This window comes from Mastomys coucha, unplaced genomic scaffold (genome assembly GCF_008632895.1).
Source record: "Mastomys coucha isolate ucsf_1 unplaced genomic scaffold, UCSF_Mcou_1 pScaffold1, whole genome shotgun sequence".
Lineage (NCBI taxonomy): Eukaryota > Metazoa > Chordata > Mammalia > Rodentia > Muridae > Mastomys > Mastomys coucha.
Window position 1 is genome coordinate 54497671 of NW_022196891.1, and position 14774 is coordinate 54512444.

General features: G+C 36.9%; 1 protein-coding gene and 1 pseudogene across 2 annotated transcripts in view; one reads left to right on the top strand and one right to left on the bottom strand.

Moving 5' to 3' along the window:
• Positions 1-14774, bottom strand: part of Rasal2 (RAS protein activator like 2) — a 281212-nt gene that overhangs the window by 155776 nt on the left and 110662 nt on the right. For both annotated transcript variants that reach the window (XM_031386087.1, XM_031386077.1), the window contains exon 2: positions 12156-12283. In XM_031386087.1, coding sequence (XP_031241947.1) covers positions 12156-12283 — 128 coding nt within the window. The remainder of the gene's footprint in view (positions 1-12155; positions 12284-14774) is intronic.
• On the top strand, positions 4057-4465 carry LOC116102020 (annotated as a pseudogene).

Sequence of the window (14774 nt, forward strand, 5' to 3'; positions counted from 1 at the left end):
AAAAGGTAAAAAATATTTTTCTGCTATAGTTTCAGAAGCATACTGAAAGATTATTTGCTTAAGTGAATGAGAACTATGAACTTAAAAACTATGCAGCAGGTTATTTTTGTAGAATAATTGATGGCATAACGGTTCTTCTTTGGGGAATGGGGATTAGTAGTTTTCTCACGTTTATGGAAGATGAAGCCCAAGGCCCAGTGAATCAGCTGAGGCTGAAAGCACAGCTAGTATAGAGCCCTGTACATACTATGTTTCCCTATAAATATCTATGATAATTTTATTGTTTCATGCAGTAAGACATTAAGAACAATAATTAATAAAGCAGAACAACATATAGTTACAAGAATGTATTTTCTCTTTTTCTCCATTACCTGCCACATTTCAATGTACTTAATCATATTTTTATCTTTTCTTTTTTTAAGATGTATTTATTTCTTTTATGTGAGTACACTGTTGCTGTCTTCGGACACACCAGAAGAGGGCAGATCCTATTACAGATGGTTGTGAGCCACCATGTAATTAGTGGGAATTGAACTCAGGACTTCTGGAAGAACAATCGGTGCTCTTAACTGCTGAGCCATCTCTCCAGTCCCACATTTTTATCTTTTCATGAAATGGAAGCACTTCATAGCTTCTCTTTGGAATAGGAGACTGCCAGCTTCTTTGGTTAGTCTCCTATGTTTTGGTTACTCTAAAGTAAAATGAGGATATTTAAGTACAAGCACCATAAGAAGAACACTATTTAAAGATACTGTGCAGAACACAACAATTTAAAAATTAAAATTGTTAACTTCTGGTATTTCTCACATAATATTTCTCAATTATATTTGATCATAGATAAGTAAAACTATAAAAACCAAATCTATAGACTATATTGTAATGCTAAATTTGGGGGTAACAGGCAAATATATTTTCTTTTTTTAAAAAGGTTTATTTAATATATGTGAGTACACTGTTGCTTTCTTCAGACACACCAGAAGAAATTGGATCCTATTGCACATGGTTGTGAGGCACCATGTGGTTTTTGGAAATTGAACTCAGGACCTCTGGAAGAGCAATCAGAGCCATCTCTCCAGCCCTACAAATGGTATTTTCTAACTTTCATCACAAATTGTATTAATTTGGTAAAGTATGTCAATAACTAATCAGTAATAAATTTCTTATGCTTCTTGAATTGTTTTTAAGAAATCACAGCTAATAATGACTAACTTTTAATTCTTACTAAGAAAATATAGGATACATGCTGTTAACAAAGGGAGCCCAGTAGAGCATGGGGGTTCAGGGGGTATCTTTTCAGGCACTGGTGCTGAGTCAAACAAATATTCTTTAAGAGGAGCAAGGGTGTAAGATTTAATTTATCCCTTATACCACATTCAAAACCTGCTCCAAAATGTGCTGTAGATGTAAAAGAGAAAAGAAACAAAATAAGGTTTGCAGAATTGTATCGTGTTAAGCTTACCTAAGGGGAAATGACTTTAACAGTAGACAATATTAATCATTAGAGGGAAAACAGATAATCCTGCATACGAAGAGACATTAAGACCATCCTCTGTGACACCTGGTATTCCAAGGACAACAATCAGCATGCATCACATCAAATGTTCCAACAAAGCAGAAGCAGGCACACCTGGACCTGACTTGTGCAATGCTCAGTAATCCAATCCCTGTGACTGGAGTCAAGGACATTATAGCTTTCTGATCATTGTGAAGCACCTAAAGAACGGATATCCAAGCACTTCCTTAGTGCTGAAATTTTACACCCTCTACAGGACTAAGTGGTATTCTCCCTTTACTACAGTAACTAAGCTTACTCTGTACATTCAGAAATCAAAGGGTAATTAAGAAAGATAAAATTATGAAGACCGAAACCATATAATCAATAATGACAAAGCTCTTCCTAAAATACTAAATAAAACAAAACTCCATGAACACTAGCCTAAGTCATCCATCCCTCCCGTTCAGAAGTAAACTATACTGTCTCTGCTTAAATAATTAAAGAGTGGCACAGAAAGGTGAATTGATTTTTAATTTTAAAAAGCAAAAGTAACTTTTTACTTGCCTCAAAAGTAGAAACTAAGGGAGTAAATTTAGAAAGGAAAAATTTGGATCACTGAGCAAATAAACTATCTGAAAAAGCATCTAAGCACTGCAGAATCATTAGCTGTTTATAGTGTTTCAGGAGCAGGTAATTCCCCTACCCTGCCATAGCCATGAAAAAAACTTCCTACTATCTGCTTGGTTTTCACTATATAAAGAAAGAAATACATCAGTCTTGCTATTTGAACCCAAATTTTATTGTCAATTATTTTCTCCAAATCTTAGCATAGATAAACTATGATCATACGTTTTGTTTAAAGTATTTACTCTGAAAACTTAGGTAATTTTATTCTTGAGTCAAAGAAAGGAGAATATCATGAAAATTTATGTTCTAAATTGAAATTTCTTTTTAAATTTTATATACACATTTATTCATTTAATGTTGAGCATGTACGCATGTATTCTTGGGTGATCTGCATGCCCACAGAAGCTAGGAGAGGGCGCTGACAGAGCCCCTGAAACTGGAGTTAAAAGCAGCTATAAGTCACCTTATCTGAATGCTGGCAACTAAACTCAGGTCCTCTGTAACAGCAGCAAGTATTCCTACCATTGAACCATCTCTCCAGTCTCCCTACATTTCTTAAGAATATTACTCAAGATTGCTCCTTAGATACAGTATTTTAAAGATGCCAAATTTATTGGTAATTTTGTTCTGTTCAAATGAACCAAATTAAGAGTTCACAAATCCTAGCATTCTGCTAAGACAAAAACTGTTTCAGATATCAATGTATTCTGTTCTGATTGTCCTACATTGACTTTACCATTTCATACTATGGTTCAGATATCAATGTATTCTGTTCTGACTGTCCTACATTGACTTTACCATTTCATACTATGGTTCAGATATCAGTGTATTCTGTTCTGATTGTCCTACATTGACTTTACCATTTCATACTATGGTTTAAAAGCTGTTCTTAAGAACTCACACATCTCCCAGTTCTTATGACATGAGAATGCTTTTTAACATTTCTTTGATCTTGGACTGGGCTTCTGAATCACTCTGGATTCAATAAAAAGGAAAAGAACTAAGCACTTCAATTCTCACCTTCTGTAGAGGAGGAGGCAGAAATCTATAAGGAATGAGTAGCTTCAATGGTTTCTAAGAAGTATTCATAACAAAATAAAATGCAACTGTCTTGGTTAACTGTCTATGACACCTGCAGAGCAAGTATATTTAATACTAACATATATTCATATATCTACACATATGCTTCCTAGAAAATTCTTTCTCCTTGCTTAGAATTATAAGGAAATTAATTTCAATTTATTCTAAGCTCAACGGACTTTTATAATTCAGCTTCTGAGGCTCCTCCCACACCTGCTAAATCAAAACTGTGGCAGTAGAGCTCATCAAAACTGGCGGTAGAGCTCAACACTGTTTTAACAAGATTCAGATGCTCACTCAGGGCTGACAGATCTGCCTTACGGTGTAGTTTTCTCTCCTTCCTACACTATGAATAAGCATCTCAAAGTGCCATCTATATAGAAGACCTCAGCCATCACTGCAAATTAGAGTCATCCGGGACGTTTGAAACAGGACTATTCTAGGCAGACAAAGTTGAGGACTGTTAAATCTATCTAAATCCATTCTCAGTGTCTCTAACTATTTTCTTCTTAAATCTTGGTCAGAGCTATTAAGTAAAGCAAGAAACACAAACCACTTCATTCTACTAAACCTCAATTTCTGTGCTTTTGAGGTGTGGCCTTCCATGGATTCCAAGAATGGTGAGATTTTAAAGAAGTCTTTCACCAGCAAGTTCAGGTCTCTCTGTTCAGCCTGCCAGTGAGTATCTTTTGTCTTCTCAATCTTTAGTTGTCCTTTGAAAAACCTTCCCTGCAAAAACATAGTCAAACCCTTGGCCAAAGTCTCCTGGATATTCTGTTCAGTAGAACTGCACTTCTCCCTTTTCTTCCGACATCTTAGGCTGCGGTGGTCCACCCGACTCTCTGAGCTTCGCCATGCCGCCCAAAGACGACAAGAAGAAGAAAGTCGGCCAAAAAAGACAAAGACCCAGTAAATAAATCTGGTGGCAAGGCCAAAAAGAAGAAGTGGTCCAAAGGCAAAGTTCGGGACAAGTTGAACAATCTTGTCCTGTTTGACAAAGCTACATACGACAAGCTCTGTGAGGAAGTTCCCAACTATAAGCTTATCACCCAGCTGTGGTCTCGGAGAGACTGAAGATTCGAGGTTCCTTGGCCAGGGCAGCCCTCCAGGAGCTACTTAGTAAAGGACTTATCAAGCTGGTTTCAAAGCACAGAGCCCAAGTAATTTACACTAGAAACACAAAGGGTGGAGATGCCCCAGCTGCTGGTGAAGATGCATGAACAGGTTCAATCAGCTGTACATTTGGGAAAATAAAACTTTATTGAATCAAAAAAAGAACTGCACTTCTCCAGAAGTTCTCTACTTCCTCAGCTTGAAACTCAAATTGATATGCCCTATCTGGGAAAAAGTACATACCACTTACCTGCAGTAAAGTGATCATTGCTGTGTTAAGCTGCCCGTTAGCCAATGACTGAATGCAATGTATATTGTAGAAGGGCTGTTTTTGTTGTTTTCAGAATAGGGTTAGTCTTTTATCAATTACTCTATCATAACACATACTTATTTTCTTTTATCCAAATTTTTAAAACCGTTTCTTTACTGGTGTCTGCCCCTCGTACGTTTTATATACATGAGTAGTTTCAGAAGCAAATGCAATCATGTTATTCTGAGGGTGACCACCCTTCAGTGGTGATCCCTTGCTCTACCAGAGATTTTTAAAGGAGAGGATGTTTGCAGGAGATGGAGGAGAACCTTTGTACTTCAACTAGAGCACAATATTCTTTATTACTCTTTAGGAATTGTACATGGCTCTTCTACAGTGATACTGTTCAAAAGTACTACCCCATAAAGTTCTCCTCACTACAGAACACAGGTTTCCAACAATCTAGCCACTCAATCTGTGTCCAGTTCCAGACTTTACAGTCCAGGAATACCAAAGTGCTTGCCCTACTTTACAGTGCAGTGCCCCTGTTTTATTTATTCTCTCAACTGTAAATTCTGTTGCTCATGTCTTTTCTATTCTGTACCTGTCAGATAAACTCCTATTAACCCTACAGTTCAGGATTGCTCATGTCTTTTCTACTCTGTACCTGTCAGATAAACTCCTATTAACCCTACAGTTCAAGAGAAACTGGCATTTCCAAGACTCTTCCCTCTGCACTACTGCCCTAATTGGCCATTAAAATATAACTGTCTTATTTTCCTCCCATAACAATCTTTTATTACTCTAATTATTATTCTAATTTATAACTTTCAACTAATTTAATATAAATTAAGCATTTGCACCTTACTAGCTACTCCCTAAATCGTAAAATAGCCACAACCCACAAATGAATGAGTAAATCTTTTATGGATAGGATGAGGACATTTTAGGCAAAGGCATTTAGGGAAGAGGCTAGTTAGCATGCAAGTTTTTTTTTTTTTCTTTAATGTGTTTTGGAAGAGGAATAGGCAAATTGGCTAAAGCTTCTTAAGAGATAGAAGCAGAGTAGAACACCAAAGTCTATCATGTCCACACAAAACACCACAGGTCGTGTATATAATTCAAGGGGCACTGGGAAGCCACCCAAGGCTTTAGATATGTGAAAAAGTAGGCTCTTGACTAGTCTTCCTACTTACTGCTTTCTCTTTCGATATATACTACAGATTAATAATCAGAGCTCTTCTTTTTAAAATTAAGTCCCCTTCTAATAAAGCATCCTTTGGTAACCCCCACTGCCAATAAACTGAAAATGATATATTTAATGAAATCAGGGTTCTTTAGTAATTGAATATTTTCTAATTTCCAGTTAAACTATATTATTCATCAAATATCATTTTAACAATATTTGTTTAATTATTTTATGTGCATGTGTACCACATGTATACAGATAGGCACCCACAAAGGGCAGAAGAGTCCCCCTTAACTGGAGTTACCGATCACTGTGAACCATCCACACTGGTGCTTGGAACTGAACCTGGATCCTTTGCATATACAAGCAGTAAGTGTCTTTAGCTGCTAAGTTATCGCTCCAGCCTCATTTTTTGTCTTCTTTCCATCACCAAGTTTGGTATAGAAAAGAAGAACTGTGTTTTTATCCTTGTAACATAGAAATGCACAAACAGGAAAATAATACATGTGTTAAAAAAAGAATTAGGAATGAAATATGCCCCAGGTATCAAACCACAGAGTAAATGGCAGGTAATTTTCAGCTGTTTTGCACAGTCCAACTAATACTTACAATCAATATATACAAGATAAATATATCTTCAAGCAAATTATATTGAAATGTTTTAAAATTACATGATGACTACCTTGCTGCCTACACAACTAGAATCCAGCCTTAAAAATGCCAGACAATGGGGACCAGAGAGATGGCTTGGTGTTTAAGATCCTTGGGTGCTCCTGCAGTGGTCCTAGGTTTAATTCCCAGCACCTACATGGCAGCTCACAACTATCTGTAACTATAGTCCCATGGGATCCAATGCCCTCTTCTGGTGTGCAGGTATACATGCATATAAAACACGAGTACAAATAAAATAAATTAATAAACTATTTTTTAAAAATCCAAAACATACAAAGCAGAGATAGCTTTCAACAAAACAGAGCTTGATTTACTCTAATAGGTTACTGTTGCTAAAAGAAGCTTACAAACTCAGGTTTCTTCTGGATTTTTATGCTGACTATACCTGAGAGGGGCATATTTGTTTTGTTTTGTTTTGTTTCCTCTTATTGTTTTCCCTCTACTCCTTAGTCTGTAGTTTACTTGGTCTTATCTCTTGAAAGGAAAATAGAACTCAAGAGTTCCTCAAAGGCCTCATATACCTTCTTTGAACTGGCTTTGGATCAAGTCATTTGGATTTCTCCTTGGACCTATGCAAGAAAATAAATTTCATAACACATATGCAATATCATTTGCCATGCAATTTGCATACAAGTAATTCACTGAACCAGTGAGTTATTTTTCAAGGTGACATTTTTGGTAAATTTCTCTTTCGTCATTCTGCCCAGATCTACCCTTCTGCTATATTTGGTGTTCTTAACATTCTCCATGTATATCCCTCAAATAGACTTTACCCAATCTGACAAGAAACACTCAGAGATAAAAGAGGGCATTGAAACATACACACACACTCACACACATGCACACACGCACACATTCACACACAGACACACAATATACATATATGATAGAATGATACTAGACTATTACATCCTTCGCATACTCCATCAGTGCCTGGCTAAGGATTCAGCTTAAATTCTTACAGGGTTCTTTTGATTTTCTTTTAAACACAGAAATAAACACTTCCAAAATAAGCTGATTAAAGTTTAAAACAGCCTTTTAAGATAATTTTAGCAGGAAAGTCATTAAGCTTTTCAAGAAACTGTCAATTATTCAAAAGATGTTTCAAATTATCCTCATTATAATTCTTCTGTGTGAATAAAAGGTAGAAAGTATTATATCATAATCATACCATAAAAATGAATTTCCAATAATTTCCTCCAGTAAAATTAACAAAATATAAAACTTCTTTAAGTAAGAGGTACAACAATGGTCTCATTTTTTAAAAAAGACTTAATTAAACATTTCTGATTTAATAGTGGTAGAACAAAACTGCCTGTTTCAGGCAGTAGATTCTATTTTAAACAAATGCATCATCTTTTCACCATTCCTTACTTGGCTCAATGAAATATTCTTCTTTCTAGCTCAACTAATTGTTTCCATTCTTCTTTACTCATTGTTCCACATGACCAATAGAATTATTATTTTTTTTTTTTTTGAGAGTGTTTCTCTGTGTAGCCTTGGCTGTCCTGGAACTCACTCTGTAGACTAGGCTGGCCTCGACCTCAGAACAGGCTGGCCTCGAACTCTGAAATCCACCTGCCTCACCTCCCAAGTGCTGGGATTAAAGGCCTGCACCACCACCGCCCGGCGACCAGTAGAATTCTTTAAGAAATGTGGTGGTCTGAATACTGTTGACCCATGGAATGGCTCTATCAGGAGGTGTGGCCTTGTTGGAGGAGGTGTGGCCTTGTTGGAGGAGGTGTGCCCTTGGAGGACTTTTGGTGTCATGGTGGGTGGGCTTGGAGACCTTCCTCCTAGCTGCCTGAAAACTAGTCTTCTGCTTGCCTTCAGAGCACCATGCCTGCCTGGATGCTGCCCTGCTCCCACCTTAATGATAATAGAGTAAACCACCGAACCTGAAAGCCAGCCAGCCCCAATTAAATGTTGTCTTTTATAAGACCTTGGTCTTGGTGCATGTTCACAGCTGTAAAACTCCAAGATAAGAGACAAATCAGAAGATATCATTAACCTAATGAATACTTTCTATGATCTAGATCATTTTAAAAAGTAAAGATAGAATTCTTTATCATGACCTTCACTGTTCTTGATTAGTTGGTTCTTGCTAGCTATTACTTTTTATTTTGCAAACTTTTTTGTTTTTGTTTTTACAGACAAGGTTTCTCTGTGTAGCCCTACTCACTCTGTAGACCAGGCTGGCCTCGAACTCAGAAATTCTCCTGCCTCTGCCTCCCAAGTGCTGGGGTTAAAGGTGTGAGCCACCACTGCCCGGCTATTTTGCAAACTTTTCCAAAAGTTTGGAATGTTTTACTGTTTGTTAGATGTTTCTGGATGATATACTTAAAATTCATATAAAATCTAGCATTTAAAAGTGAAGAGTTCAACGGCATTTAGTACATCCAGAACATTGTAAAATTACTCCTCTACCTAGTTTGAAATAGTGATGATTTTATATTTATCTTAACTACTGCAATGGGACTGCTCCTTTGGGACTCATCACTGTGTGTTAGATGTTCAATAATACAGGATACTACATTGTGGTACATGATTTAGCTTTAGGAAAAAAGATGCTTACATGTTCTAAGTAGGCTTATATATATGGCAGTATAAATTCTTAAGTGTTCACAGAATCAGGAGACAGTGGACACTTTCAGAAGTGGGGCCCACTGAGGGGTCTTTAGACTAGTGGGGAGCATGCCCAAAAAGGCAACAGTGGCAAGGCTCATAGACTGCATCTTCTTGATTGCTTCTCAGGGGAAAGTAAGCAGTTCTGCTTTGTTACACATTGTGGCCAGGATGTGCTGCCTCACTACTCACCCAGACACAAGGAGACCAACTGCTCAGAGTGGAACCTGCAAAACTGAGTCAAAGTAACCCTTTCCTCATGGAAGTTTCCTACCTCAAGTTTATGTTGTATAAATAGAAAGTGGACTAACACACTAAACATGGGGGAAAGGGATGGAAGAGATTTCAAGGATATATGAAAGAATAAGATATTTGGGGAACAAAGTTTATAAACTGTTTGGTTTGTTTTGTTTGGTTCTTTTTTGTTTTGTCTTGCAAAATTTGTTCCATAAATGCAGACAAGGAATTACTGTCAGGTGTGATAGCACATGCCTGTAATCTTGACATTTACAAGGCTCAATAAGGAAGATCTTGAGTTTGAGGATATTTTGGACTTACCAAGCAAGTTTAAAGTCATATTTATATACAAAACAAAACCTCCCAAAACAATTACTTTCTTTTCATTCCTTCCTTTCTTCTTTCCTCCTTCCCTCTTTCCCTCCCTCCCTTCCATTCTTTCATCATAAACTTATAAACACTGGGGATACACCTCTAAACAAAAAAAAGCCTGTTTTAAAGCTTAAAGTAGAACAAGTGATAATAACATAATAAATTATTTACTATTTTATAAGGTGACAAATGCTATAAAACTAAATCCATGCAGTTATATCAGAAGTTGTAGATAAAAATACAAAATATATAACCGGAGAGAAGTATACTACTATAACGGTTTTCTGCACTCACATATTTATTACAACGCTATCCACAATGTTAGGGAAGCATGGAAGACCCATAATGGGAAAGCTGTTGCCTGCTCCTCAAAGGAATGTAATCCACCTCTAGATAAAAGAGTTAATCAAGCTGGACCAGGCAATCAAGGGACCACCCATCCCAAAGGCAGATTCATCTTACGATTGATCTTAAATGCTAAATAGATAGTAGGAATAACTATCCCTTTAATGAGATAATATACTTTTCCTTCCCAGAATTCTCACCCCCAAACCCAGTCCCTATAAACCACTATGGGGTTCTGCTGGGTCTTCCAACTTTCTGAGTTCTGACTCAGAAAGGCCTAACTTTTTCTTTCTTCCTCTCCTTTTTTCTCCTCTGTCTCCTTTTTCTCCTCTGTCTCTTTCTGATGCTGAGCAGCACCTAAGTTTGTTCTTTCTGATACTCTGGGCTTCCTTACTCCTTTTCTAAAGCTCTCCTCCCCACCATGTGGCAACATCTCTGCCCTGTGGCCTAACCCCTCCAAGCTCACTTCAGTCAAATAGAATGACTTTTTCTTTTTCTTCTCTATCTTCCTCCTCCATGTGACTGATGAGATTTGAAGCTTGCCTGCTCTGGGATTTTTTTTTAAAAAACCTTAATAAAATTGTCCTCAAGCTTCTTTCAGAGTATGTTCTTGATAATACTTTATCAAGAAGACTAAGAGCCCCAAGAAGGGTCCCAGATGTCTCTGAAAACGTTTGGCAACTCATATAGGACTCCTCAAAATTTCCAGCACCCAAACTAGTTATCCATCAAAAGCTAAATGGATTAAAAAAAAAAATGTGCCATACATGCACAACAGTGTGTTACTCAACCATTAAGTTAAGAGACCGTACAGAGACAAGGCAGAAGAAACAGCAGTTCTATCCTAAGTTGTAGCAGGAAATGAATTGTTTCAAGAGGTGGGAAATATGAGTGAAGATAAGGTCAGAAAGTGAAAATATACAGACCCAAAACAAGAGATAAATGTAGGGAATGAAGGTTCTCCAACATCTAGAATTACTTATAACAGCTAGCCTCAGAAGAAAAATGGGCTAAGGATGTAGTTCAGTGATAAAATACTTGACTGATATGCAGAATTTCCAAGGTTCTATTCCCAATATTCATCTCCCAACTCCCCATAAAAAAAGGAAAAGGACATATGATATTCTATAAAAGATGAAGAGGACCCAGAAAGGAGTACTTGTGGTAGTTTGAATAAAAATGGTACCCATAGGTCCACAGGGAGCAGACCTATTAGGAGGTGTGACATTCACTGGAGGGCACGCTTTGAGGTTTCAGATGCTCCACCCAGGCCTAGTGGCTTACTGTACCTTCCTGCTGCATGCAGATCGAGCACCATGTCTGGCCTATGTGCCACCATGCTTCCCACTATGACAATACTGCACCTTCATAAGAATTGCTATGGGCATGGTGTCTCTTCACAGCCACAGAAACCCTAACTAAGATAGTACTTAACTGAGCAGGAGCGTTTTGGTGATGGGTTTTGTCTTACTTAGGGTTTCTACTACTATGGTAAAACACAGCTACCAAAAGTGACACAGGAAATAAGGGTTTATATCAGCTTATAGCTTCAAACTGTAGTGCATCACTGAGGGAAGTCAGGGTGGAACTCAAACACGGCAGGAACCTAGAGGCTGATGCAGAAGCCAGAGAGGACTGCTGCTTATGGGGCTGCACCTCATGACTGGTTCAGCCTGCTTTTTCATAGTATTTAGAACCACCAGTCCTAACCCCTCCAACATCAATCAAGAAAACGCACCACAGGCTTGCTCACCGCCAATCTGATGGAGGGCATTTTCTCCACTGAGCATTTTCTGCCAAAATGACTATCTTGTGTGAAGCTGACATAAAACTAGTCAGCGCAGGAGTAATCAGGTAATTTTGCCCATCTAGACTATTTGCAGGACCAGATTTCCACACTCTAATGCCTTCCCATTCCAAATTTATCAACTCAGTGTGATCTTTATTGTTTTCCTACTCAAAATCCAGCCTTGCCTGTGGAGCATGCTATTTCATTGCAGCAGCATATCATTATAACAATAGCACCTACTTAGACTATAGTTTATGGTTGCTAGAGTCTGTGTTTTACAATGCACTTTTATCAAAATACAACTAAAAGGTATGTAATTTCAGAAATGTGCTTAGAAATGAGTAGTAGCCTTGTATCTCACCTCCTTCTCCTTGTTGAGCAACACCAACTGGCTGTCTGTGAGGATGCAGTACTTCCTCTCCCACGAGGTTGTCTCAGTGTAGGGTGACTGACCACAAGACAGACGGTGAGTTGGTGGGCCTTTTACATCTGTGTAGCAAAAATAAAAACCAATTAATGAACCATTCTCATGCCTAGTACACCAATATTTCAAATATAAGATTCTTATATGGTGAATTAATAGAAGTGATTCTAAACATGAATCTCAATGAACTGAAATTACTTTTAAAAACTATTATAATGGGGTAATAAGGAAGACTTGGTCCTACAATCTGCAGAAAAGCTCAAACATTCCAAGATGAAAACGTACCATAAACTTAATATAGAAATTAACACAGTTTACATTGAGACAATGGGAGGTGGTTTCAGAACTAAACCAATATTACTAAAAATATAGGAGCAGGGATAACAGAGAAAAGAAGAAAGGACAAGGATTTCTAGTCTAGGGATGAAGAGGATTTGAGAATACAATTAATCAAGAACTGAATAAGCAAAGTGAAGAGCTGAGTGACTACATCTACAAAATGGATTTATATTCATAAGAATTGGGACTAAAACTATAGCATCACATTACCACTAGAGGCCACTAGATCTTAAAGCATACAAAAATTATTTCCTCAAGGAAAGATCTAAAGATGGCTCTTGGAAGTGAGGGTATCTAATATCAAAGTAAAGGGAGCTAGCAATTTCCAAGTTCCGAATTATCCTTTGCTTCTTTAAAATGGTTTAATATGAACTGCTGACTCATTTGTACTGTGAAATGAAAAACATACCTTAATAATAACTACATATTATATGATTAAGTATAACTTTTATGTTAGTTCCTTAAATATATTAAAAGTCATTTGGCCACAAAGGACTACTTCCTTTTATAAATATACTAAAGCGATTACTTCAAATACCCATTACTATTAGGATGTGCTACAAGAGCAATCCAAACTGGTGACAGTAGAAAACAAATACCCACAAGGGCAAGGCCACTGTAAATCTTAAATAGCAGGTATAACTGGCTTTGACTTCAATAAATGCAAATAGTTTCCAACTGTCTCAGGCTGTAATTATCCAAATATGCAAAATTATAGGCAGATATTTGTAGAAAGCTACAACTCAGTGATCAGCATATAAGTTCGCGTGTCTCCTCTCAAATCCTGTAAGTGGTCAATATTACCTTCATTTTTTTTTTCTGGCTTAAATTCTTAGCCTCTATGAATCTACTTAAATATGTCTTATTTAGGGAACTCACAAATTCCCTCCAAATATAATTTAGGGTCTAAGAACCAATAATACTAAGAGTTTCCTAGACATGGTGCTGATTCATAGGAATCTATTGCCTCAGCATCCTGTTATTTTTTCTGTTTCTGTTCTATAAAATGTATAGCAGTTACATATGGCATTACAGAATCTTCACTCCATACCTATAGCTTCCCCTTTGTAGTCTAAACATCTTTACTTAATGTTAGAACTGCATTTTAAATTATCCTTAAGTTTTTCAAAATTATTACGAAAACTTTAAAATTCCCATGCCTCCCTCCTCCCCCTCCCTCTCCTTTCCTTCCTTTCCCCAAGTCAAACTTTCTCTGTATAGCCCTAGTTATCTTGAAAATCACTCTATAGAATAGGATGTATTCAAACTCAGAGATCCACCTGCCTCTATCTCCCAAATGCTAGGGTGAAAGGTGTATGCCACCACCACAAGGCTCATAAATAAATTCTTAACCTTTGGACATGTTTATAATAATATTCTTATCTATAGTCAAAAGTTATGTCAAAATTGACTGCAGTCATATGATTTAGACAAATATATTATATTTCATTACAAATTAGGCATAATTCCACAGTAAAATATTAGGAAAACTTAAGTAGAGAAAAATAGGTCTATGTTACGTAGGAACACAGTAACCTACACAAGGTGTATTCAAGTGACTAACTTAATTACACAAAGTAGTCATGTACAACACAAACTGTCCATTGTAATCGATGCTAAAGCTAGATGGTGTTGATAGACCCCACCCTTTAAAAATTAGAATTTGAGAGGCTGTATTTATGTTTCCTGCTAAAAGATAAATCTATATCAGTATTAAACTTAAGAAAACTTGAATTATCTGTGTGATTCTGAGTACTTTTCGTAAGCCTCCAAACATTCTTCGCCTGTGAACCTGAACTTTCTTCTAGTTTCTCCATGGTGCTGTGAAATGGGTCAACAATAAAGCATGTGGATTCCTAGAATCGTTTTAGTTCATTGATAACTGCAGGATGAACAGGAAGCATTTTTAAAAACTTGTCTACAGTGAGAGATTGATGAGTTATCCCAGAAGCCAGTATTGTTCATTTTTACAGCTATTTCCACAAGTTTTTGATAGTTTTAAGAATGATATGGAAGACAGAGATTAAGTGATTATTTTCGTTCTATTTAATATAACTGGGTTAAGATTTAAGAAATGCTTTAACAAAACAACAATCCCAAAGTCTATAGATTTGATTCAGGCACTCTATCATATCATGCATGGCGAACTGTAAGAACAGAGCATGCTTAAATCACTGTCCTACTTCACCTTAACAGTATCGAAAAACTTCATTTTTG